The sequence below is a fragment of the Melospiza melodia genome, chromosome 2 (genome assembly GCF_035770615.1).
Source record: "Melospiza melodia melodia isolate bMelMel2 chromosome 2, bMelMel2.pri, whole genome shotgun sequence".
Taxonomy (NCBI): Eukaryota; Metazoa; Chordata; class Aves; order Passeriformes; family Passerellidae; genus Melospiza; species Melospiza melodia.
This window is the reverse complement of record NC_086195.1, coordinates 126,089,818-126,112,233: the sequence shown is the minus strand read 5'-3', so window position 1 is coordinate 126,112,233 and position 22,416 is coordinate 126,089,818. Positions and strand designations below refer to the sequence as shown.

The window sequence follows — 22,416 nt, the reverse complement described above, 5'->3', positions numbered from 1 at the left end:
TAGAATCGTCTTCCTTCAATGCCTGTATGCTAAGAAATTTATTTATATTAAGAAATCTGCTTATAATGCAGGTGTTAGATAATTCCTGCCATTTTTCTGGTTGACTTGTTGGGACTGGTTTTTTATTTAGGGTTTTTTAGTGTTTTGAGAGAAGGCAGATTAGTGACCTCAGGGCCACAGGAGAACAGTCCTGGACTAAAGCCACTTGTGTCCTTTTCTGTGCCAGATTAACAGACAAGAGAATGTTGTTGTCTATGTGCTTATGTGACAAGTGGAGGACGTGGGAATCTAAAGCTACTCCTTTAGGTACTGAAGCAAATGGAAGATTTTTAGCTTAATGGGGTCTGTTACCTGCAGAAATAACTACACTCAGCTTATTCCTTGATAGCAATGGCTAAGACAGGCATGAAGGTTTGTGTGTGTACTGGAATTCTGACTCTAAATTCAGATGTGTAAAGTCTTAGCAAAAAGAGTATGAGCTATAATTTGTGAGCAGTGTAGGAATGTAGAGCCTTTAGTTGGTGAGAATGATTGCAAACTTTGTTTCATCCTCACTTATCTAGAATTGCAGGATTTACTCAGATGCCTTTCTAAAGACTCTGTGTGTCTGAGTGGGGTGATGGGAAAACAGAATTTGTATTCTTCTTTCCTGATTAATACTGAGCTCTTTCTTGTCTGTCTGTCAGCCTGAAGACAAACTGCCTTGTTAGAGAGAGAAGTACTGCAAGCAAAGGGAGATAATAATTGTGCCTCTCTCCTGTGTTGCAGGGTTATGCTGCAGAGATGGACAACCCCTTAATGGCTCATCTCATTCCACCAGAACTGCAAAATAAGAAAGATATCTTGTTTGGGAATATGGAAGAAATTTATCACTTTCACAACAGGTGAGGATTTGCATTCAGTTCTAAGAACAGCATTTGGATGAGATTCTTTACTTTGTATTTTAATCTACCTTAGATTGCTAAAAGATCCTTACAGAGTTCTGCTTGTCTGTATGGCATGGCAACATTGTATTGCTTAGAAGAGGAAAAGCAAAATATCTATAGAAGATGAGCAAAGCTGTGTGAAACTGCATACATGCAGCACACAGGTAGAATTTTGCATTGTGGTCATCTTTCTGAAGCAAGATATTTGGATCTGGTTACAAGATAATTAAAGTAGGTTTTATTTGAGTTTCTTTTTTTTATTACTTTTGCTGTGGAAAGTGAATTATGGTTCTAAATCACACGTTTTCAACTCTTCCATCTGATTGAGGGTGAATAATTTTATATTTCTATGGATGTATTAAATAACATAAAATTAATATATAAAACCATATTTATTTGTATATATTAAAATATATATTGAGTGACCTCTCTGAAGTCTGAATCCTTGCTGCTAGAGAGGTATTTCTTCATAGGATAATATTTAAATTCATAGGGAAGGGAAATTGATTTTCAAAAGAAGTTAAGCATATTAAGTAGTTGTTTCTTATTCAGGCAAAACTGGAATGAATTTTTGTCACTGGTTTTTTTTTGGGTTTTTTTTTTTTTTTTGTGTGTGTGTGTGTGTATGTGTTTTGGGTTTATTTTAGTTTTGGGAAGGTGGTTTTTGGGTTGCGTGGTATGTGGTGTTTGGTAATATTTGGAAACAAAACCCAAACACTTTAAACTGTACAAATCCTGCTGCTGAATACATAAGGAAGGGAAATTAAATCCCCTTTCCTTCTCCAACCCTGTATTTGATTTCAGTTGCAGCAACAGTAAGCTGAAAGAAATTGGTCAGAATATTTGTTTTCATTTGCTATTCCCTTTAAAGTACACGATCTAGAAGAACGATGTTTGACTTTGTAGCATTACAACTCTGTTTCCAAAAGTTTAGAAAACTAATTTCAAAACAAGAAACATTATGACAACTTTCTTAACTCTAAGAAAATTTTCTTTCTCATAGGATATTCTTGAGAGAACTAGAAACCTATGTGGAATACCCAGAACTGGTGGGACGGTGCTTTCTGGACCAGGTATGTGTGGCCTTTTGCTGGCACTGCATTCACAAACCTCTTTGGGGCTGTAATATTAGGCTGAGTGTGATTCTGATGTAGCAGTGACCACCACATCCCCTTTGTTTGTCCTGAGCATGGAATAGGTTGAGAATGTAGATGTTATTTGAGAGTTACAGATACTTTCCCCTGTGCAGCACAATTGATTTTGTTAGGAAAAACTACCATATTGTTAAAACAAAACTGCTTTTTTAAAGTGTCAGTCAAGAAAGCATGAAGAGAAGTCGTGCACTGCATTGTTTCACATCACTATAAATTGTTGGTTTACTTGGTTAGATTCCTTTAGTGGATTGTTGTTTTGTTCTTTTCCTTTTTCTTTAAAGAATACACCTCAACAGAGTAAGTCCAAAACATTTTTGTTCCAAAAATAGAAGTCTATGACAAAAATAAACTTTTTTAAATTGGGGATGTACTAAACAATGAGTCTCACCTGTAGTGTATTAAAGGCTGATAAGAATGTGTGTATGGAAATCAGCCTTTTGATGCTCTAAAGCTCCTGGGAGGAGCCATCCCTCTCCCCTCTGTTTACTGCCTACATCCATGGAGATGGTGTTTCCTAAAACTGAGGGATGGAGGTGCTTCTGTGCCTGCTGATTTCCTGCCTGGTCTTTCCTTTATATCTGTGGTTACTATGACATTTTCAACAGTCTTTATTTCCTTTTGCTTTCAGCAAGTGCTGAAGTCATGCTATTTAATTTTTGAAGTAGTAAGGGGGAGCAAACTGCTTGATTTACCTTAGTGTGACTCCCAGTGAAAAACACATTTGTGAAAAGAAAATAAAGGAAAAGGACAAAGTCTTTTAAAAAATCTACACAGTGGGTCTCATGGGCTGGGCACACATAGAGGTATTTTTCATATTGTAGGAGAAATATATTTGTAAATATAACATATCCTTCTTCATAATGTGTTTAACATTCAACTGAAGCAAAAATTAACAGGAGTGTTTTATTTTGTAAATTAGTAGCCATTACAAAATCAGTGATTTTGCAATTCCTTGAGGCATCCTAAGCAAAAAACAATGATTCAGTTTTTGGTGGTGGTGGATTCTTTCATAGCATTATTGAAAAGGAAAAGAATTGTTATGAACTTTGTCTGTTAAAGTCACAAGAATTCATGAACTTTTTGCTTTTCTCCCCAATTCCAGATGGAAGACTTCCAGATTTATGAGAAATACTGTCAAAATAAACCTCGATCTGAAAGTCTGTGGAGGCAGTTTTCAGACTCTGTATTTTTCCAGGTATGCTTGCTTGAATCCCTAAAATAATGGTGGCTTTGGTTTTGTTGGGGTCTGGGGTTTTTGTTTAGTTTATTTTTACTGAACCTTCTCAAGAGCAAATAGCACAAATACTGATGCGTGTCCTGATGAAATCCAACACTGATTACAGGAATGTCAAAGGAAACTCGACCACAAGCTCAGTTTGGACTCATACTTGCTGAAACCTGTTCAAAGGATAACCAAATACCAATTATTGCTAAAGGTAAGTATTACTAAACTATAATGCTAAGCACATTTTGTGCATTTTTTTTTTGAATGCTGCTTCTCTCATCCTGCTGTAGAGAAACCTAAGAGTTAATGAGCAGATGTGTAAATGGAAACACACAAATCCCTGTTCATCAGTTTTCAGCTCAGTTCTTTTTTCTTTCAGTCAAAAAACTTCTAATAAGCAAACATTGAACAGAGACATCTTGTGTAACTACCTTTGCCCTTAGATTGCAGCTGAAAAGAAGGTGAAAAGTTGGTGAGGGGAAAACAGAAGGTCCAAGAAAACCTTGAAACAAAGATGATAGAGTATCTGAAGTACTTCAATTATAGTCACCCCACCCGTATTGCAGGAACTTGCCTTGCTGGACTCTAGGAAATGCACTTTATGGAGAGCACTGTATGGTGTTTGTATGAAGGATGCTGTTGTGATTCACTTAAATATGCTATACTGAGAGAGCAAAATAACAGCAATATACTACCATAAATTTATTTAAAGTATTATATAACATTTTGAAATAAGAAAAATTATTTGAAATAAGAAATATTTCTCACAAAGACATGATACAATTCTTGTATTTAACAGTAGCGTAAAAATTCACTTCAAACCAGATTTACTCTTGAGTTAAAACTGAGCTGTTAACAGCCTTTAAAGAATTAATTACTTTAGTCTTGTGTAAAAAGAGGAGACTTATAAAGATTTTTTACTTAAAATAACTTCCTACAGTCCATGAATAAATTCTTATTTTCATACTGTGAAGTCAGAGGAATTCCACATGAACTTGCTGCTGTGATTATCTTTATCAAATTGGAAGATGCTGCTTCACCAATAATCCCTTTAGAGAAGGAATTCCCTTTTAGATGTATAGACAATACCCAGTGCAGTAAGTTTAAATCTCTTACTAGCATGACAGGCCTTGCCATAATTAAAAGAGTAAATTAAATTTGACTATGTTTTTAAATTTGTTCTGAATAGTAACAAATGAAAAGACCCTATCCGTATGTTAGAGGATTGTTGGTTTGGTTTTTGATTTTTTTTGCAATTGTGAAGAAAAATATGTTTGCAAAGTTAATATTGAAAAATTCTTACATACAGCTTACAAAACCTCTAGATGAACAAAATATATTTGGCTAATGAGCAGGAGAAATGAGAAGTAAATCTTTAGGTTCTATTGAGTTCCAGCCACTACTGAACTACCTAGATTATATGGTATAACGCTTCACTTTGCTAACTTTAAATTCACAGAATCATAGAATGGTTTTGTTGGCAGGGACATTAAAGACCATCTCATTCCAACCCCTCCTGCCTAAAATTCAGTGTTAAAATTTGAACATTCCTAGTTGCTACTGTTTCAAAAGCTAGGTAAATGTGTTGTCATTCCCTTGCACTCAGGAAATGCTGAAGTACAGTAAGAACTGTGAAGGTGCTGAAGATCTTCAGGAAGCACTGACATCTATCCTGGGCATTCTTAAAGCAGTTAATGATTCTATGCACCAGATAGCCATTACAGGCTATGATGTGAGTAGCAGCATTTTTACTTACTTTTAACTTTATTTTCTTTACTTTTTTAGATATATGTACAGCATGCCCTATACTGTGTACTAATAACAAGAAGAGCGTTTTACAAAACATGCTTTTAAACTTAATTGTGTAATGAAAATAATAGGAAAGGGATCTCTTTATACTCTTTGGAAGTTTTCCTGCTATGACTAATATTTTCCTCTGTCTACCTAAGTTGTTTTTTTCTTTGATCTTTGTGTAATACTACACCCAAAACTTTCAGTTCCCAAAAAAATAATAAAACCCAAAACAATACATAAGCAGATTTGGAGCAGAGGAGAAGGGGGGAAGACCCAAACAACCAAACATGTATTTTGCTTCCCTCTCTCCATGTGTAGTTCTCTGTGCCTCTGCTACTGGTACTCTTGATTGTAAAATCCTGCCTGAACAGTGATGGCCAGTGAAAATTATATGGAGAGATTCAACACGGACTTCATTGCATTTCCAAATCTACCATAAACACTGAGATGAGAGATTATTGGGAACAACAGACTTCTAAAGACCTGTTTGGAGTCTGTATTGTGATCTGATGTCATCTCTGTAGTTACAAATATCACTGGTTTTTTTGTTCCAGGGAAACCTGAATGAGCTGGGCAAGCTTTTAATGCAGGGATCCTTCAATGTCTGGACTGATCACAAAAAGGGTCACACAAAGGTGAAGGATTTGGCACGCTTCAAGCCAATGCAGCGACACCTCTTCCTGCATGAGAAAGCAGTGCTGTTCTGTAAGAAGCGAGAAGAAAATGGAGAGGGATATGAGAAAGCACCTTCTTATAGCTACAAACACTCCTTAAATGTAAGGCACTGATCAGTCCTGATGCTCAGGGTACTGAGGGCTTAGCCTGTAGTAATATTCTACTTGTATCTGCAAACCTGTGTTGCAGCATTGTACTGGGAACTTCACTCCTTGAGACAAACCTGACTGGTGCTGCAGGTCTGTGTTGGTTTGTGTTGCTGTCTGTCCAGCTGAATGGCAGTTGTATTAATCACAGAAAGCATAGGGAAAGGTAATGTAAAAATCGTGAAGGGTTTGTTGGTCTGGATTTTAAAAGCAACATTTCACAAGTGAGTCTCAATCTAATGCACCTAAACCCTTCTTCCCTCCAAGATAGCCAGGCTGATACAAAGCACTAAATCTCTTGTCTCCAAAACACAGATCACAAATTGTTAGCTATTCTTTTCCTTGTGCAAGAGGCCAGATGGGGTTTTTCTTTTCAGAAATAAGGTACCACAGAATACCAGTAGCTTCCCTTTTCTGTTTTTAACATAATTGCAATGCAGTAGGTCAGCTTCTGTTCTCTTTGCTTCTAGATGGCTGCAGTTGGAATAACAGAAAATGTCAAGGGTGATGCAAAAAAATTTGAAATCTGGTATAATGCACGGGAAGAAGTTTACATTGTACAGGTAAATTACATGTCCCTACATTCAAAAAATAAAAAAAAATAGAGAGATGGGGAGCAGGACCTAACCCTAAGAAGATCTGGAGGTTTCTTTTCCTGTTATATCACTAATAGAGTGTGATGAAGGAAATGTAGAGCAAAGAAAGAAAACCTAAATCATATTTCAATGGGAAGAGACTTCCAGGGGAAAAAATAATCCCATCTTACAATGTCCATAGAGGAAATTGTATACACCATTACTATGACTGTCACTGGAGCAGTGGACAGCTTGGGAGATGGGGTTTGACTGCAGCACAGCCTCAAGTCTGCTCCAGTTTCTGGTCACAGAAGCACTGGAGAGGGAGCTTTGTCTGTCCCTCTTGAAAGATTCCTCTGAAGTTATGCTTTAGCATGTAACTATTTGTGTAATAACTATTCTGTGCTCGATGGCTGATTGTATTTATTTTTGGGTAGGCTCCAACCCCTGAAGTTAAAGCTACTTGGGTAAATGAAATAAGAAAAGTGCTAACAAGTCAACTGCAGGCATGCAGAGGTAAAACACTTTGGAGATTCTCTTTTATATTTGTCAATTTTTTAAAATCTATTTTTTCTTTGATCTTCAGATCCTGCCCTGTAGATCTTCCCAGTGTAGGACACAAATTTATTTTAATAGTTTTTTTTTCTTTCCTCCATTTCAGAAGCTAGTCAGCACAGGACACTAGAACAAACACAGAGCTTACCTCTCCCACTACCAGCATCATCTTGTGCAAGGTAAGTATGTTGTCACATCATCTTGTGAATATACTAATACATCTGACTTTCAGCTCTTCATTGCTCCTACCCCTTAATACTGGTCTTTGTGTTTTAAGGTTTAGGTTTAGTTCTCTTCCTATGATAAAGCTTTAAAACCTGGAGTTTATGCATCTCCAGAACTGTTAAACTGAGCAGCAGTGGCATGAGTTTTGCCAGTTGCTAGAGAATGCCACAGAAATGTAATTTTCTGCACCAGCCAAAATCCTGGTGGTATTATGCGTCTCCTTGTTGAGCAGCTGATTATATACATTATGGTCTAGATAAAAGAGTTTTGTGGAAAAGCTTTTTTCTTCCTTCACTGTTCTTTTCCTTTACTTTTTCTTCCTTTTCCAATGTCATGTTACCTTCTTTTTTGTCTTTTTCACAGCGGTATCTTTTCTCTGTCTCTTGTTCTTTTACTCCAATTTATTTTTTTTAACTGAAGTAATGTGTAATTTCTCCAGTGTCCCAGTTTGTGGGTGAACTTTTTTCTTTTTTTCTCTATCCTTCACCACACCAACCTATATGTTCTTCTGTTCCCATCTGTTGTTCTGCCCTTGCCTGACACCTCTCTTTAATCCTCTGCTACTCATTCTGGTTTTTCACATGTGTGTATATGTACCTATGCACAAGCCCATGTGCTCATGTCCATATGGTGTGTGCTCAAATATATATTGGTAACTCTCTGCCCTGCATCTCTTATACTTCTCCTTTTTGGTCAGGGAGAGTTTCCCAGATACATTGGATTTGTGGAGCATCTACCTCTATCCCATTCCCAGACGGAGTTGTGATGGGAATCCACTGCAAGGTCCTTCATTTGTTCCTGTATTAAGAGCTTCTGAGAGGCAGAGTTTATTCCTTTACCTTTCTTCTTTTATTCCTAGTACTTTCAGGAGGAGCCTGTTAGCTGCAAGAGCGTGCAAGTTGCAAGTTAGCTGCAAGAGACGGCTCAGGAAGTTGTCCTGAGCCATCTTTCCAGTAACTCCCACTGCCATGGTACATGTGATTGCAGTTAGTCAGGAGAGGTGTTTCTCACTCATATGTTCCCATGGTCTTTAAATGCACAATCACTGATGACTTTTTCAGTCCTGGAATCTACAGTCTGAGAAGGAACAAATAAATGGTTTTCAGCCTATATATCTCTACATAAAAGCCTGTGATTGGATTGATTGTCTTCATTCTCTTCTAATAAACAGTCCTTCACGAAACCACATCAGAAACACCAAAAAAACGGAGGAGAAAAAAGCTGATCTCACAAGTCTAGAAGGTTGTGGCACTACAGTAGCACCAAAGTACCCTGAGAAAGGCAAAGGTGAGTTTGCCCATACATGTTGTGGTCTTTAATTGCAAGGAGCATGCCTGCACTGCAGACACACAGGCAGATCCACCAGCAGAGTAGCCACGGTAGTGCAGGGGAGCCAGCAGGACTCCTGAACCAGCAGGGCTTTGCTGTCTTCAGCCCTAGGGCAGCCCACCCACAAAGTGCTGCTGGTCCCATCTGCCCTTAGCTTGGGATTGATTTCTGCACTCCAGTGTGTGGTGTGGACGGGCCCAAAGCCATTTTGAATGGATGGTGGCCAAAGGCAGGTGGGAACTCTGTTCTGAGGCTGAAGTCTGCAGTAGGTCTTCTCTTAAAGCTGCCCAGCTTCTCAGGGTTTTCTTTCTCTGAAAAAATTTCTTGGCATTACTTGATGTAAGAGGGAGTTTTTTTTTTTCTGTTCTGTTTTTTCTCTTTAATTTTTTTCCCCATCATGGAAATTATTTATTGAACCACTGGTAGTACAAGCCCTTGCACAGCAAGAAAAACCGGACACTTGTGTTGCACCTGGACTTTCAGTTGTCCTTTCTCATTCTAACATGCAGATTCCCTGGCATAGCTGCAAATGACTTTTTGCCTTGATCTGTTCATGGCCTTCTCCCTTTTCTTTCTGTGTCTCTCTCTTCCTTTGTAGACAACACTAGCTCTACCTCAGAATGCTCTGTTCTGTCAAAAAAGCGCTTTACGCTGCAGGGCTTTACTAACCTCAAAAGTCAGAAAGGTAACTTAAAAATAAGTTAGAGTGTTTTCTGTGTAAGGCTGTAATTGAAGCATCACCTTGTGTGTGTGTGTAGTGTGATAGGTTTTCAGTGTGCACACTAGCTTGTTCTTGCAAGGTCAAGCTAGGTTCCTTAGTCAGTGCCTCTGACAGGGAGATTTCAAGGGAAGTCAGCTCCAGAGTGGGAGGTGATGAAAAGTGGTGCTGTGGAAAGGCAAGAGAAGGAATGTGATTTCCAGTGCCTCCAATCTCACTGTCAAGGCTAAGGAGGAAGTTTATAGTGCCCCATTTCTGTAGAAAAACCAGAGGAAATTGTCTTCTGACCAGACACCTGGCCTGCTCCTAGCTTCAGTGGATCTGCCCCAAATGCACTTGTACTTGGCAAAAAGGAATCAAGGTGATTCTGTGAAGGTTTTATAGAGGATTTTTTATTGGCATCCTTGCTAACAAAATTCTCAAAGCATAAATAACTACAGCAGAATATGTCTGACAATGTTGTTTTGCTGGATAGAAATATAAGTAAGAATTTCCCTCTTCTTCCAGAAATGGTCTTTGCCTCTTTTTTCCTAAAAAAGGCAAAAAGTGTTTGAGACTTTTCTTGCTTCCTCCTGCCAAGTCATCATACTGCTACAGTCACTTCTTGCTTTGAAGAGCTGTCTTTGAACAGTCTGAAATGCATTAAGATGATGGTACTTGAGCATGGTATTTTTTTTCCCTGTCAGAATTCCTGTTTAAAACCCAATTACCTTTGAGTTCCTTCTGGAGAGACTCTAGGGTTGTTTATCTAATGCTATTGAGGTGAGCACTAATGTCCCATGCTTGCCTTGACAGAAACTCCATCTCCTTCTGCTAAAAGCCAGACATTGCCAATGATCCTTCTTACAGGACCAGGTATTGCTGTAGCACTAGATTTACACAAAAATGATTGCTTAAATTGGTAATTTGTCTGAAATTGAAGTTAATTGTATTCAGTTGATGCCTAGTCAATTTAGGAAAGTTTACATATATTTCCATCTATTACTGTAAAATAAATTTCTCCATTTATCTTCAAATATCTAGTTGTAAATAGTTAATTCCTTCTGCTGCCATGCAGCAGTGACAGCTAAAAAAATTATTACAGAAATCCACTTGTTTTCCAGTGTAAACTCAAAGGTATTTAGCATGCAATCCACCTATTCTCTTTTTTCCAGTTCTTCAATATCTCTTTTCTGTGTTTTTTACCTATTCATCCTCCTGCAGCTTCTCCTACCAGTCCTGACAAAAAAGCCAAACGGCACGAAGTAGTGAGTGACCCAACTCCTTTTGGTTCAAGAGGTACAGTGATGCCACTTGTACTCCACAAGTACCCACACATCCCTCATGTAATGTGTTACATCACAGTGCTGAGAATTCCTGTGTGATGCTGCTGTGTGCAGGACTATTGACATCAGCTATTTTTCCAAGTGGATCTATATATACTGGTTTTGATAGCAGAGCTGATTGAAGTTTTACCTTGGTTTAAATAAGGTAGCATATGGGTAACTAGTTTTTAGAAGACAGGGGGAAAGAGATCTGTTGCTGAAGGAAGAGCCAGAATCCATGTGTTTAATGGAATTGCAGGGCTGTCCAGCTACTCTGCCACCATGGTTTTCCTAGTGTTAGAATCCCTCTGTCACTGGGGCCCTTGTGGAGAGCATTTAACTTCTAAAAAAGAAAAAAACAAATTCCAAACCTCAGATCACTGTCATGAGGAATTTCTATTTTAGATCTGCATTTATTGCTGCAGACACAGCCCTGTTGCATCTTTCTTTGGGTGATAGGTGGCAACTTTTACCATCCTGTGAACCTCAGATGACTTAACTGAGCCCCTTGCAATTTGCCTCCCATCCTCCCAACTCACAGCTAAGCTGAGAATAGGAAAGTACTTCAATAAACAACCCCTTTCTAACCAGCAGGGCTGATGGTGAAAGTTTGAATAAAAATCCTAGGTCTAATGAACTAGAGCAGTAGAGAGCACAAAGAGAGCAGTCCCTCTTCTGACTCTTTCCATCACTCTGTCCTTTAGAAAATGTTAGTCTAAATGTGAAGATGTTTCTGTCCCTATCACCAGCTTCCCCTCCAGGTTTCTGAAGTCTTTGTCTTGTCTGTGGAAATGGTGCAAGCTCAGCTGCTGTGCTGGGGAAACTGCAACACCACTCACCTTGCTGAGCAGCAGACAATGTATTCCTGGGCTAGACACCTGCAGAAACACCACAAGGGTGCATATGAGAGTTACAAGGTTATTCTTCTGCAGGTAGCAGGCAAAACTCAGAGATCTCCAGGTACCATGGAAATCCTGAGGGCCCAAAAATGTCTGAGAGAAAAGTGTGCTCTATGGGCTTTTCCTCAGGTGCTGGAATTTTCCAAGGAAGAGAGTCCTAGATCATTGCTGATTTACTGGAAAATTATTGTGTCCTTGAAACAGGTTTATCTGATTTGGTGTTCTGTCCCATCTAGAGTAAGAAGCGTCTTACTTTATGAAACCACTAAACCTAGTAAATCAATTTAAAACATCTACTAACTCCTCCTTCTGTCTTGCACGTTCCAATCTCTTTTTTGGCACTTTATCTCTTCTCCTTCCTCTCAAAGAGGGATAAGCAGGGAGCTGACCCAGGCATTTTGGGATGAAACTGTGCCAGGTGATGGCCACAGCAGAGCTCATGGCCCCCATTCATTTCCTTTCACTGCTGTATTGCTCTCATTTATGCTGAGCTCAAGGAATATGAGCTAGTGTCAGAATTACATGTTGTAGGCTGATCATAGCTCTTTGAAGAAACCTGTTAGATTATTTCTGAAGAGAAGCACTTAATGAATTCTTGGTTTCCCTGGCATCATTATATCTAAAATAATTTCTGAATAACTTTGTCATTTCTCAGGAGTGTCTGCCCTTTTCCTACCTTCCCTGCCTTTATAGGGAGCTCTGATGTAGTCCCATCCTGGAGAACACACACACACAGATGAAATGTACATGCATAATTTTGGTCCCATAGTTTGCTAATGTGAATTCTACCATAGTGACCACCTCCCTTCCCAGCAGGAGATGGGCTTTTATAGAGACTTGTTAATTGTAGAGTGCCAGCTTGTATCAGGAGGAGTATCCTGGGTATGGCAGGATCAGGCCAGTCTGCTCTGAGGACATCAGCACAATATAAGAAAAGAAAAAGGCTGAGGAACAAGAGCTGTACACCCAGCTGTCACCCAGTGAGTATGGGGTTACAGGCACTTAGAGTGATTTTACTTTCTTTTTCTTTTGTGCAACCCATTGGTACTGTTTCTAATGAGAGCTTGGAACAATTAGGAGAAAACAAGTTTTCTTTTGTTGCATTGCTCCTAACTTAGAAATAACAGAAATTGTTTCAGCTGTGTCCAACAAGCCAACTACAAGATGTAAGATTCCAAGGAAATTTTCATGGAATACAGCAGAAATTTATTACTCAGTTTCTTCACAGAAAGAAGTTCATTCTTAACCCTCAACAGGGCCAAATGGGTCAGTACTTCCAATCTTGTGCAGGTCACTCATCAGCGTAGGAAAGGTAAAAGTCCCACTCTGTTTGGTGTGCTCTGGGTGTGATTCCTTTCTATGATTTCTTTGGCTTTATTCTGATGCTGATCAGGTTTTTCCTAATGCACTGGCATGACCAGCTGTGTGTCAAATGTCTCGAGCAGTGCAAAGCAAAAATGCTGGTGCTTTCTTAATTCAACTAATAGTTACATAAAATGGAAGGTTTGTTCTTCCTTTCATTCTTTTCATTGAATTTCACTGTTGTTACTATTTGGCTTGAAACAAAATCTTGCTTACAAATACTTGTCTCTTTTATTATGACTTTTTTTCATTATAAGCTCAACACATTTATTAGCAGCTGCTGAACTTGGTGTAAAACATCCCACTAATAAAACCTAATGTACCTAATTTGGAAGAGGATTTTGTTCACTCTGGATATGATTCAGCTTTATGAATAAATTAAATGTTTCACCCTCAGAGAGAAAAAGCAGTAAATGACAGGCATGAAAATGTTATTGTGGTGTTTGTATCTTGGTGTAACACCAAGATAGTTCAGAGCACTTTTTTTGTGTCACCCTGAACACTCTTAAATATTGGGCTGCCTTGTCAGGTGAGGTACAGAGTGCTTGCAACTTGTGTGGAATTTTTTGACAGTGTGAAGGAGACAATGCTTATCTATCCCTTATTCCAGCAAGCTGGTTAGGTTGCTTTGGGTGACAACCCTGTTTGTTCAACCTCTTCCCAAAAAGTGTATGTTCCTGTCTTCTGCTTCCTCCAAAGAAAAAGATATTATCTATCCCTCGTTTATCTTTGTATAACATATATTTATTATACAAATATTTTTATATATTTGCTTTTCAGTTGGTAATTTGCATTCTCTCCATTAATTTCCCGTTACATAAATCCAAAGGGCTAAATTCACTGCCAATGCATTTCCACAAGTCTGCTTACTTGGATGGAAGCAGGCCAGCTTTCGCCAGCAGTGAATTTCACCCAGTGACTGTAATAACCTCCCTGTGTCAGATTTTCTCCTGCTCATGTTGAGCTTTTCAGTGGGGAGAACATTTCTCCCAGTCAGTGGCTTAGTTAACTGTTGGCTGTTCCTTCCCCAAGGCTGGGCCAAGCCATCCCATTCTCTTGATGCATCCGAAGAAAATGACGGCTGGTCTAGTGCCGAAGAGGCGCTGAATTCATCGGATGCGGAGGAAGAAGGAGCGGGAGGAGCAGGCGAGATCAAGCTGGTAACCAGGAATGCTTTCCTAGGGAGCTGAGCAAGTGCTGCCAGCACAGTGTGGTGGGGGGGATACAGGAGTGCCTTTGAAGCTGCAGGAGGGAAAGTGTCAGCCTTGAAATGCTCAGCTGGGGAATATTCCCAGGGCATGGAGAGAACTCCTTCTCTGAAACCAGCCTGGTGTTTGTACCTGGGGGAGGTCCCTCTGTGCCTTTGCACACCTGCAGCCCAGCGAGTTGTGGCTGCCTGTGCCATGATGCAGCAATCAAGTGATGACAGGTTCAGTGACCACGCCAACAGACTTCCACACAGATGCCATGGTGTGGATTTGCCAGGTTTTCTGCTTCTTTTGGTTTTATTTTCTGTAGCCATATGAATTAATTGTTGTAGTGGGAACATTTCACTGAATGTTTTTCAGGATATGAAAATTAATGTAACCAATCAGCAGAATTTTAATGCCCCAGTATGTATATTTTCACCATCTTCAGCATGTAGGTACATGGGGAAGAAAGGAAAAGTATTGTAATTACATAACAAAAGCTGCAACATACCTTAAAGTACTCAACAAAAATAATTTGTTTTCTTTCCTCTTGTGTGCTTTTAGACTCCTGGTAAATATACAGTTGTGACTGATTATGACAAAGGAGTTTCTGAAGAATTTACAGTGAAAAGTGGAGATCTAGTTCAACTGATTCGTGAAGGGGAGGATGGACTTTGGTATGCAGATCTGTGTCTGGAAATTTTTATACGCAGAACTGTGTTTAGAAGGCAGATGTTTAGGGCAAAACTTCCAAAGGCATCAAATGAACAACTCTGACTTCTAATTTTTTTATATTTTTTTTTAGGTTTGTAAAGAACCTGAGCAGTGGTAGAGAAGGTTGGATTCCAGCAAGCAATCTGCTGATGCTCATAGGCAACTCAAAATCAGCTCAATCTTTAAGCAGCTCTGGTAGGCTATGTATTTTAACTGAGATGATTGTCTCTTTGAAGATTCCTATTATCAAAGAAAGTAATGAAAAACAACCACCAATATTTTCTTGTGTGTTTTTTTCTCTCCCTTTCTTTTCCCAGAATCAGGCACTGCCTCCAGCAATTTGAGCACATCATCAAGTTGCAGTGATAGCTGCAATGTCAGTAGCACCAGCTTCTCTGACATTAAGGGCTAATATGACATGTTCATCCCACCTCCCTGGAAGGTAAATCTGGAGAGTGTATTTTACTGCAGAGTTCTGGACATTGGACTTCATTGAGAACCACCAGAACTGTGTTGCCAACTCTGAATATTTTTAGTGGTGAATTTTACAGGTTCTCCCAGAGGATCCCAATGAAAAGTGCATGGAATGTGAAGTTGTAAATAAAAGTTAAATGATTTGAAATAGGATTTTGTAGAGGTTTCTGCTCTGAAGTTCTGTTAGCATCAAGAGCATTTTCTCCTTGACACACGATCAGGTTTCTGCAGAACTGTATCTTTATGTAACAGCCAGAATCTGAATGTGAGCAAACAAAATGTGTTCAATGCTAAATGCTCATTGTAAACAAATAACATAGCAATCACTGTACAGGATAGGTATGAGGAAAATAAATCCAAGTTTACAATTTCTTCTCCCCAAGAAACCCTTTCTCCAAGGACATACCTCGGTCAATGCAGTGAATGGGACTCCCATGGCAACCAGGAAGGAGGTTTGGTCCACCCTTTCCTCTTGGATTTTCAGGATATTCTTCTGCTCCCTAGAGGCTGGGATGCAGACATGACCAATTCACTGGCCACAACAACATCAAGAGACACTATTACTTTTTCCCTTCCAACATTTTAGTGACATGTGCAATAGAATTAGCCCTTTTTTTGTTTGGCCTCACAACCAAATTCTTTACCAAGATCACTGTTTACATAGCCTTGGCAATTTAGTAGTATGCTTTTCCTTATGTAGGTGCACAATGAAACACAAATGTTCTTATTCACTAAATTATTTTTTAATAAATAGTAATTGCATGGTTACTTTCTGGTGTCACAACATGCAGTTACAGGCAGAGGAAACTATAGTAACTGCACTATGGGTCAAGAGCCTTCCTTCAAACAAACCTATGAGGGCTGGAAATCCAAAATATTTTTAGTCCACGGTGTTTGTTCCAGATATATTGAAAGATAAAAACTCCCCAATTATATAATTTTTCTATAAAACTGTAGCACAGGAGGGAAAAAAATAAGAGTCAGATTTATGTTACAGATGAGTATTTTAAAATTTTTTAAAGGAAGAGTGATGCTAAATTTGCCATTTTTCAGGGTATGATGCAAGCTAATATAAATTTTCACTTTGTCTGATATTCTTTGCACACCATCCTTACAAAGAGTACAAAACTAAGTGCAGATATGGAATACTGTATTCATTCCTGTCCATCTCTCAAATAGTTTTGCATATATGAAAACAGGTTTTTAACTGATTCATGCACCAAATTATTTAAAAATAATGGGGACATGAAGAGCATAACTTTTCAGAAGCACTAAGCACAGCAGATTATGTCAGTGGGAACTGCATTTAACCATCAGCTCACTGATGGCTGAGCCCTGAATTCTCTCTTTATGCCAGAATTTTATGTTTTAGAGACTTCAGATTAAATGACAAACACATCTAGGAATGATGCAGAAGCAACCCTACCCCAGAGGCAATCAAAATGCAGCTGGCCACGGTCAGCACAAACTGAAGCATGTATATACACACACAAATGTATGCACAGATGTATGTGCATGTATATGCTTGTGTGTATATATCTGCCTGTGTAGATATGTATATGTGTGTAGATATGATGTATCAATGTAAAAGATGTATTTATAGTCTTCATGCTGCTGAATGTGTCACTTTACAATTCATAAATACTTAGTTTTCTTGCAGTACTGCAATATAAATGCTGATCAGGGTTTTACTTCAGGCATCTTTTTCAATATGAAAATCCTCTGATCTTTTTTTTATTATTCCATATAATACTGTGCTGACCAGGAATATTTAGTCTGATATTTAACAATGGAATAGCAACATGAGATTCGGCTTATCTTCATCTATGTAAGTTATTTTGTAAATTATCTGTAACATAATTTACTTATATATTGCTGTCATTGCTTGGATGAGACTATTGTTTCATTTCTCACTGCAGCGTCATTTGTGTTATTTCAATGGTTTTTCCACATCATTGCACTTTAATACAACCCATTTCACCATTTCCTTTTTTACTGCTGTTGTGAATTAGGAGTTCAAAGTCAGAGGTCTCTACTGTAATTAATTTGAATAAATTTCAGCGCTTCTTGCTGAATGCCTTTATATAGACATGCTCTGGGGTTTATTTTGTCTCACAGTCTTGAAAGTTTTTTATGGGTATCATATTAAAACAGAAAGAGGTTCTAGGATTTGGAACAGAAAAGCAGGTCTGTGTATTGAAATCCTCAGCCTGCTTATTCTGGCACGATCTCAGGAAAACACCATTTCACCTTTGTGGTCATGTCTCACTTAGAATCATGTGCCTGGCACTAGGGAATTAAAGCCTGTCTGCAGGCTGAGGATAAAAAATCAAGTCAGTGCCAGGTAATTGGATTGATTTCCTTTTCCCCACACACCCTTTTCTGAAAGAAAGCACATCACTGTTGGGTTTTCCCAAGGAAAGCCATGTATCCATGGATCCTCTGGTACTAGCAGAGCAAATTGGAGGTCTGCATCTGGCCATGCCTGGGTGAGAAACAAGACACCACGTTCACCCTGCTGCATCTGAAGAGGAACGTGCTTGTACATGCAGTGATTGATGACTTTAGGCACCACCATGCCATGCCAAGTGGATTTCATACTGACGGAGTGATTTGGGCTGAGCTGTTGGCCATGTGCATTACAGGATCCAGTCATGGTGTTTTACTGAGACTTGATTGCCTTTTGTTTAGTCTTGATCTTGTCATCATAACAGCTCCCTCTGCAATAGGTAGTCCTACTTTTCTGAGCAAGAGGAGGTCCAGCCTTTTTGAGAAAAGAATGAAACAATTCCAGCCCAAATGTACCTTAGCGAAGAGTAAAACGAAAGGGTATTCCATATAAAAGCCTAATAATGATTGGTTTCTTAGATCACTGTCCCAAAGTTGGGGCACAGACTGTTTCACAGATACAAAAGCAGTTTGCTAGCTGGAATACAAAACATTTTCTCCATCCTGCACAGATGTTGCCATTGAGCAAAACCGAGGAAGTTGTACCATAACTCATTTACATCACCTAACTCAAAATGACAGGAACTCCCATTCCCCTTCTCAGTGATATGTTAGATGTTACTATGAACTCCTCTATTTCCACACAAGTCCCCAGAATTAGCAGCCTCCCTAGATGTGTGTGGCAAGAACCAGATCTGCCTTGTATGATGAAGCAACCCAAATTCAGGGGTATTCAGGTAAAGGTAATCAAATCCCTTAATTAAGGATGAAGGAATAGAAGAGAAATTCTGAAGACTTTGTGTAAACTTGTGTTTAGAGATTGTATTACCAAAATAAGACATTTAACTACTGAAGTGCCTTCTCTGGGCATTAATTTGAAAGGAGGTGAATTTTTATTTATTCCCCATCCACTGGCAGGACAGCAAGGTCCCCAGCTACATTTAAAGGACTGTGGATTTGCTAGTGGTGCTGTTGTGGCTGTGATGGCCTCAGGCAAGAAAAGGCTTTTAGCAAAATTAATATCTCTCATTACCAACTGAGATATGTGGCATTAAACAGAGCTGCTCCCAAACTGATTCTAGTAGTACCCATGAGCAGCAGAGGTACATGTTTGCATTAAATATATATTAATTTTTAATTGAACAGCAGTTCATTTTTGTTGGAATTGCTCAGAGAACATAAGTCAAAGCTGAAGGCAGCACTGGCAAGGAGATTTTTAGAGCAGAAATACAGGGGAAATCTCATTAACTGGAGCATGACTGCACAAGAAGGAAAACAAAGTACACACAGGGATCTTCTGGGGAAGAAAAACAAACTGTTTGCTCCTCTGGCTGGTGACATGGTTCAACCCCAAACAGGACATGACCGTGCAGCTGCTCACTCCCTCCCATCCAGTGCACTGAGGAGGAGAATCAGGAATAGAAAAGTAAAACCTGTGGGTTGTGATAAGAACACTTTAATAATTGGAACAAAGTAAAATATAATAATACTAATGATAATAAACTGATGATACTACTACTAGTAGGAAAGAAAAAGAAAAGAAAACAAAAACAAACCATTACAAAAAAGGACAAGCAATGACTATGCAATTGCTCAGCACCTGATGACCAGTGCCCAGACCAGACCGGAGCAGCAATCATCCCCTTCCAATTTATATACTGGACATGACTTCTGAGAAAGGAATATCCTTTGGCCAGTTTGGGTCATTGCTCCTGGCCATACTCCCTCATGGTTTCTGCTGCAGCTCCTCACTGGCACAGCATGAAACTCAAAGTCCCTCTCTTAGGGTAAGCCCTACTGAGCAACAGCCAAAACATCAATGTGTTATCATTATTATCACACTGAATCCAAAATCCCAGCATGGCACTGAAGAAGAAAATTATCTCTGTCCCAGCTGAAACCAGAACCATATCCAACCTTTATTCCATACCACTTGTGTCATGCCAGGTCCCACACTTCCAAATACCCCATCACCTTTTCCATCTTTTGCTGGATATTCACACAGATACCATTCTCTAAGTCTATAGGCCACACTTATGAAAGTCCACTGAATTCATTCAATCCATGATCCCAGTCCTCACCTTTCATAATAATGTTTCAGGGCAGGAAAGATGGCACATGCTGTTGGATTGCTGCATGTTGAAACCAGTTCTGATTCCATCATCACTGTGCCACCATCAGATGCATGATTCACCACCACCATTGCATGATGTGAAGAGGGGACCCTTCCTTGAACATCCAATGCAGCACGAGTAAGGGTTCCAGCAGGAGCTGTGCTTCTGTACCAATCACTTCCAAAGCTGCTTCAGCACCTTCATAAACTGCCAATAGCTCTTCATCAGTTACAGCACAGTGGGCTTTCCATCCTCTGGAGTCAGTGTGACTCCATAAGGATCAGTCTTGAGTCCCCCCTGGTACTTTCTGCCAGAGGCTCCAGGTAGGACTGTCTCCCCTGTCTGTGGTGTACAGCACATTGTTTACATCTTGCCCTATTCAGACTGGCTCAAGGGCTACAGCATGAATATCTCTTCCTTGACTTGTCCAGAGGCTTGTTGCTCAGGGCCCCAGTTGAAATCATTATACCTGGACACTTGAGAGAGATGACAATCAGACTGCACTTTGGAATGTGCATTCTTCAGAAATCTGTAGCACATAAGAAAGCTTCTATTTTTTTCTTTTTAGTTGGTGGAGACATTGCTGTTGTTTTATGATCACATCCATTGGGATGTGGCAACACCCTTCTCACTGCTGTACTCCCTAAAGCTGCATCTCCTGTGCAGGTCCCTTGACCTTTACTTTGTTTTATGGCAAAACTGTTGTTCAGAACAAGTTAGACTATTTTCTTCCCTTTCTCAAAGACTTCTGCTGTATTGCCCCACACAATGATATCATCAGTGCACTGCAGGTGTTCCAGAGCTTCTCCCTGTTCTGCTGCCTCTGGATCCATCCATGGCAGGTGGTGGGGCTGTGCTGCCACCCCGGGGCTGTCAGTTCCAGGTGTGCTGACACCCCTCCAAGTGAAACCAACTGGAGTGTGAGTAGCCCCAGTGCTCCTTAGCAGAATCTGAGTAGCTTCAGAGCCTGTTGCTGGAATCTGAATCCGTTTCCTCCCTCGAGCAGCAGCGCCCGTCATGGGGATTGGGGCTGGTGCAAGTATTAACAGTTCCCAGCAGATGGCTCCCGAAATAGGACGGGACAGCGACGCCGAGAACACACCGGGCTGGTTTCGCACCCAGCGGTTCTTATCAGATCAAAAGCCGATACGAGGAAGTGCAAGAGAACCCAGGCCCTGAAGGCGACAGACACCAAAACAGCAACAAATGCTGCAAGTAAGGTATTGCTTAACACAGCCCTGAGAACAAGCACAACCACTCTGGTGGCAAATAAATCACTGTGACCTGTGACTATTAAACCAATACAATGAAGGCCTTCAACAAACTTGTTTTAGTACTCTCTGGTCAGATCAGTCATCATCTCAACCTTCCAGGCCCTATGCTGAGCACCAAGGAGACTTCATGGTTTAATCCCAGACAACAAGTACCAGGCAGCTGCTTAATGCCAACCTCCCCATGAGATGAGGAGAATCGGGAAAAATGGGTTGAAATAAGAACAGTGTAATAATTGAAGCAAAATAAGTATTAATAATACTAATGCAATAATATTAGTAGTATAAAAAGCAGAGACACAGAAAGAGAAGAAAAAAAAAAAAACTAAGAGAAACAAGTGATGTACAATATAACTGCTCACCACTCACTGGCCAATGCCCATCCCAGTTCCAAGCAGTGATCACCCCCTCCCAGCTAACTCCCCCCAGTTTATACATCACATGTAAGTACATAAGCATTTATATAAGCATGGCATTCTACTGTATGGACTATCCCTTTGGTCAGTTTGGGTCACCTGTCCTGGCCGTGCTCTCTCATTGCTTTTTCTGCAGCTCAGCACTGGCAGAGGATGAGACACTGAAAAGATCCTGACAGGAGAAGCACTGCTCAGCAACAGCTGAAATATCAGTCTCTTATCCTTATCCTCACACTGAATCCCAACCACAGCACTGTACAAGCTACTGAGAAGAAAATCACCTCTATGCTAGGTGAAAACAGGACATTTGGGGCCTAAGACTGCAAGGAAGGGAGAACTCCCCTTAAAGAGCACAGGTCTTTAAGCAATGAACAGACCCAGCTGAAGTTAGTAGGAAACACTGTGTGATGAGATCTGTCAGTACAAAGTTCTTAAACAAAGAGTTGGAAGGTAGTCCTGAAGTGCTGAATCCTCAGTGACCCTTCTCAGGTTCATCCTGATGGAGTCTAATTGCATTCATTTTCTTGGAAGAGGGATGGTCCCCATATGAACTGACCCTTGTTCCCAGCACTTGGGCTTCTTCCAGGGCTCTAAAAATAACTGTTTGGCTGTATTCCCAAGAAATAAAAGCAAAAGCTTTCAGGTTTAAGGGATGTCAGCAGAGGAAGGAAGGCAAAGATAAAATCCTGCCTTAATCTCGTAAGGATGTACAGAATCTGCACATTGTGAAGAATATGGAGGTTGCAGAGGTGCTGTGATGCCACTGCAGAGTGGCAGCCACCTCCCATCCCTGGCAGGGAGATGCCCACCCTGTGTGAGGAAATAAAGGCAGTGGGGGGCATAGGTGCAGACTCAGCCTGGCCTCAGGCAGCGAAGGCAGAACCTCATTCTATGATCTGCAT

The 22,416-nt window shown here is 40.0% G+C and overlaps 1 protein-coding gene across 12 annotated transcripts in view; it reads left to right on the top strand.

Moving 5' to 3' along the window:
- Positions 1-17,348, top strand: part of MCF2L (MCF.2 cell line derived transforming sequence like) — a 146,832-nt gene extending 129,484 nt beyond the window's left edge. For 8 of the 12 annotated variants that reach the window (XM_063149928.1, XM_063149932.1, XM_063149936.1 and 5 more), the window contains 15 exons: positions 769-884; positions 1,930-1,999; positions 3,183-3,275; positions 3,424-3,516; positions 4,912-5,037; positions 5,654-5,875; positions 6,391-6,483; positions 6,933-7,011; positions 7,157-7,229; positions 8,447-8,562; positions 10,526-10,600; positions 13,920-14,047; positions 14,642-14,754; positions 14,883-14,986; positions 15,109-17,348. In XM_063149928.1, coding sequence (XP_063005998.1) covers positions 769-884; positions 1,930-1,999; positions 3,183-3,275; positions 3,424-3,516; positions 4,912-5,037; positions 5,654-5,875; positions 6,391-6,483; positions 6,933-7,011; positions 7,157-7,229; positions 8,447-8,562; positions 10,526-10,600; positions 13,920-14,047; positions 14,642-14,754; positions 14,883-14,986; positions 15,109-15,203 — 1,596 coding nt within the window. In that variant the 3' untranslated portion in view covers positions 15,204-17,348. Of the gene's footprint in view, positions 1-768; positions 885-1,929; positions 2,000-3,182; positions 3,276-3,423; positions 3,517-4,911; positions 5,038-5,653; positions 5,876-6,390; positions 6,484-6,932; positions 7,012-7,156; positions 7,230-8,446; positions 8,563-9,202; positions 9,290-10,117; positions 10,178-10,525; positions 10,601-13,919; positions 14,048-14,641; positions 14,755-14,882; positions 14,987-15,108 lie in introns of all 12 variants that reach the window. The other 4 variants (XM_063149931.1, XM_063149935.1, XM_063149939.1 and 1 more) reach the window with 3 other exon arrangements.
- Positions 17,349-22,416: the final 5,068 nt, after the last annotated feature.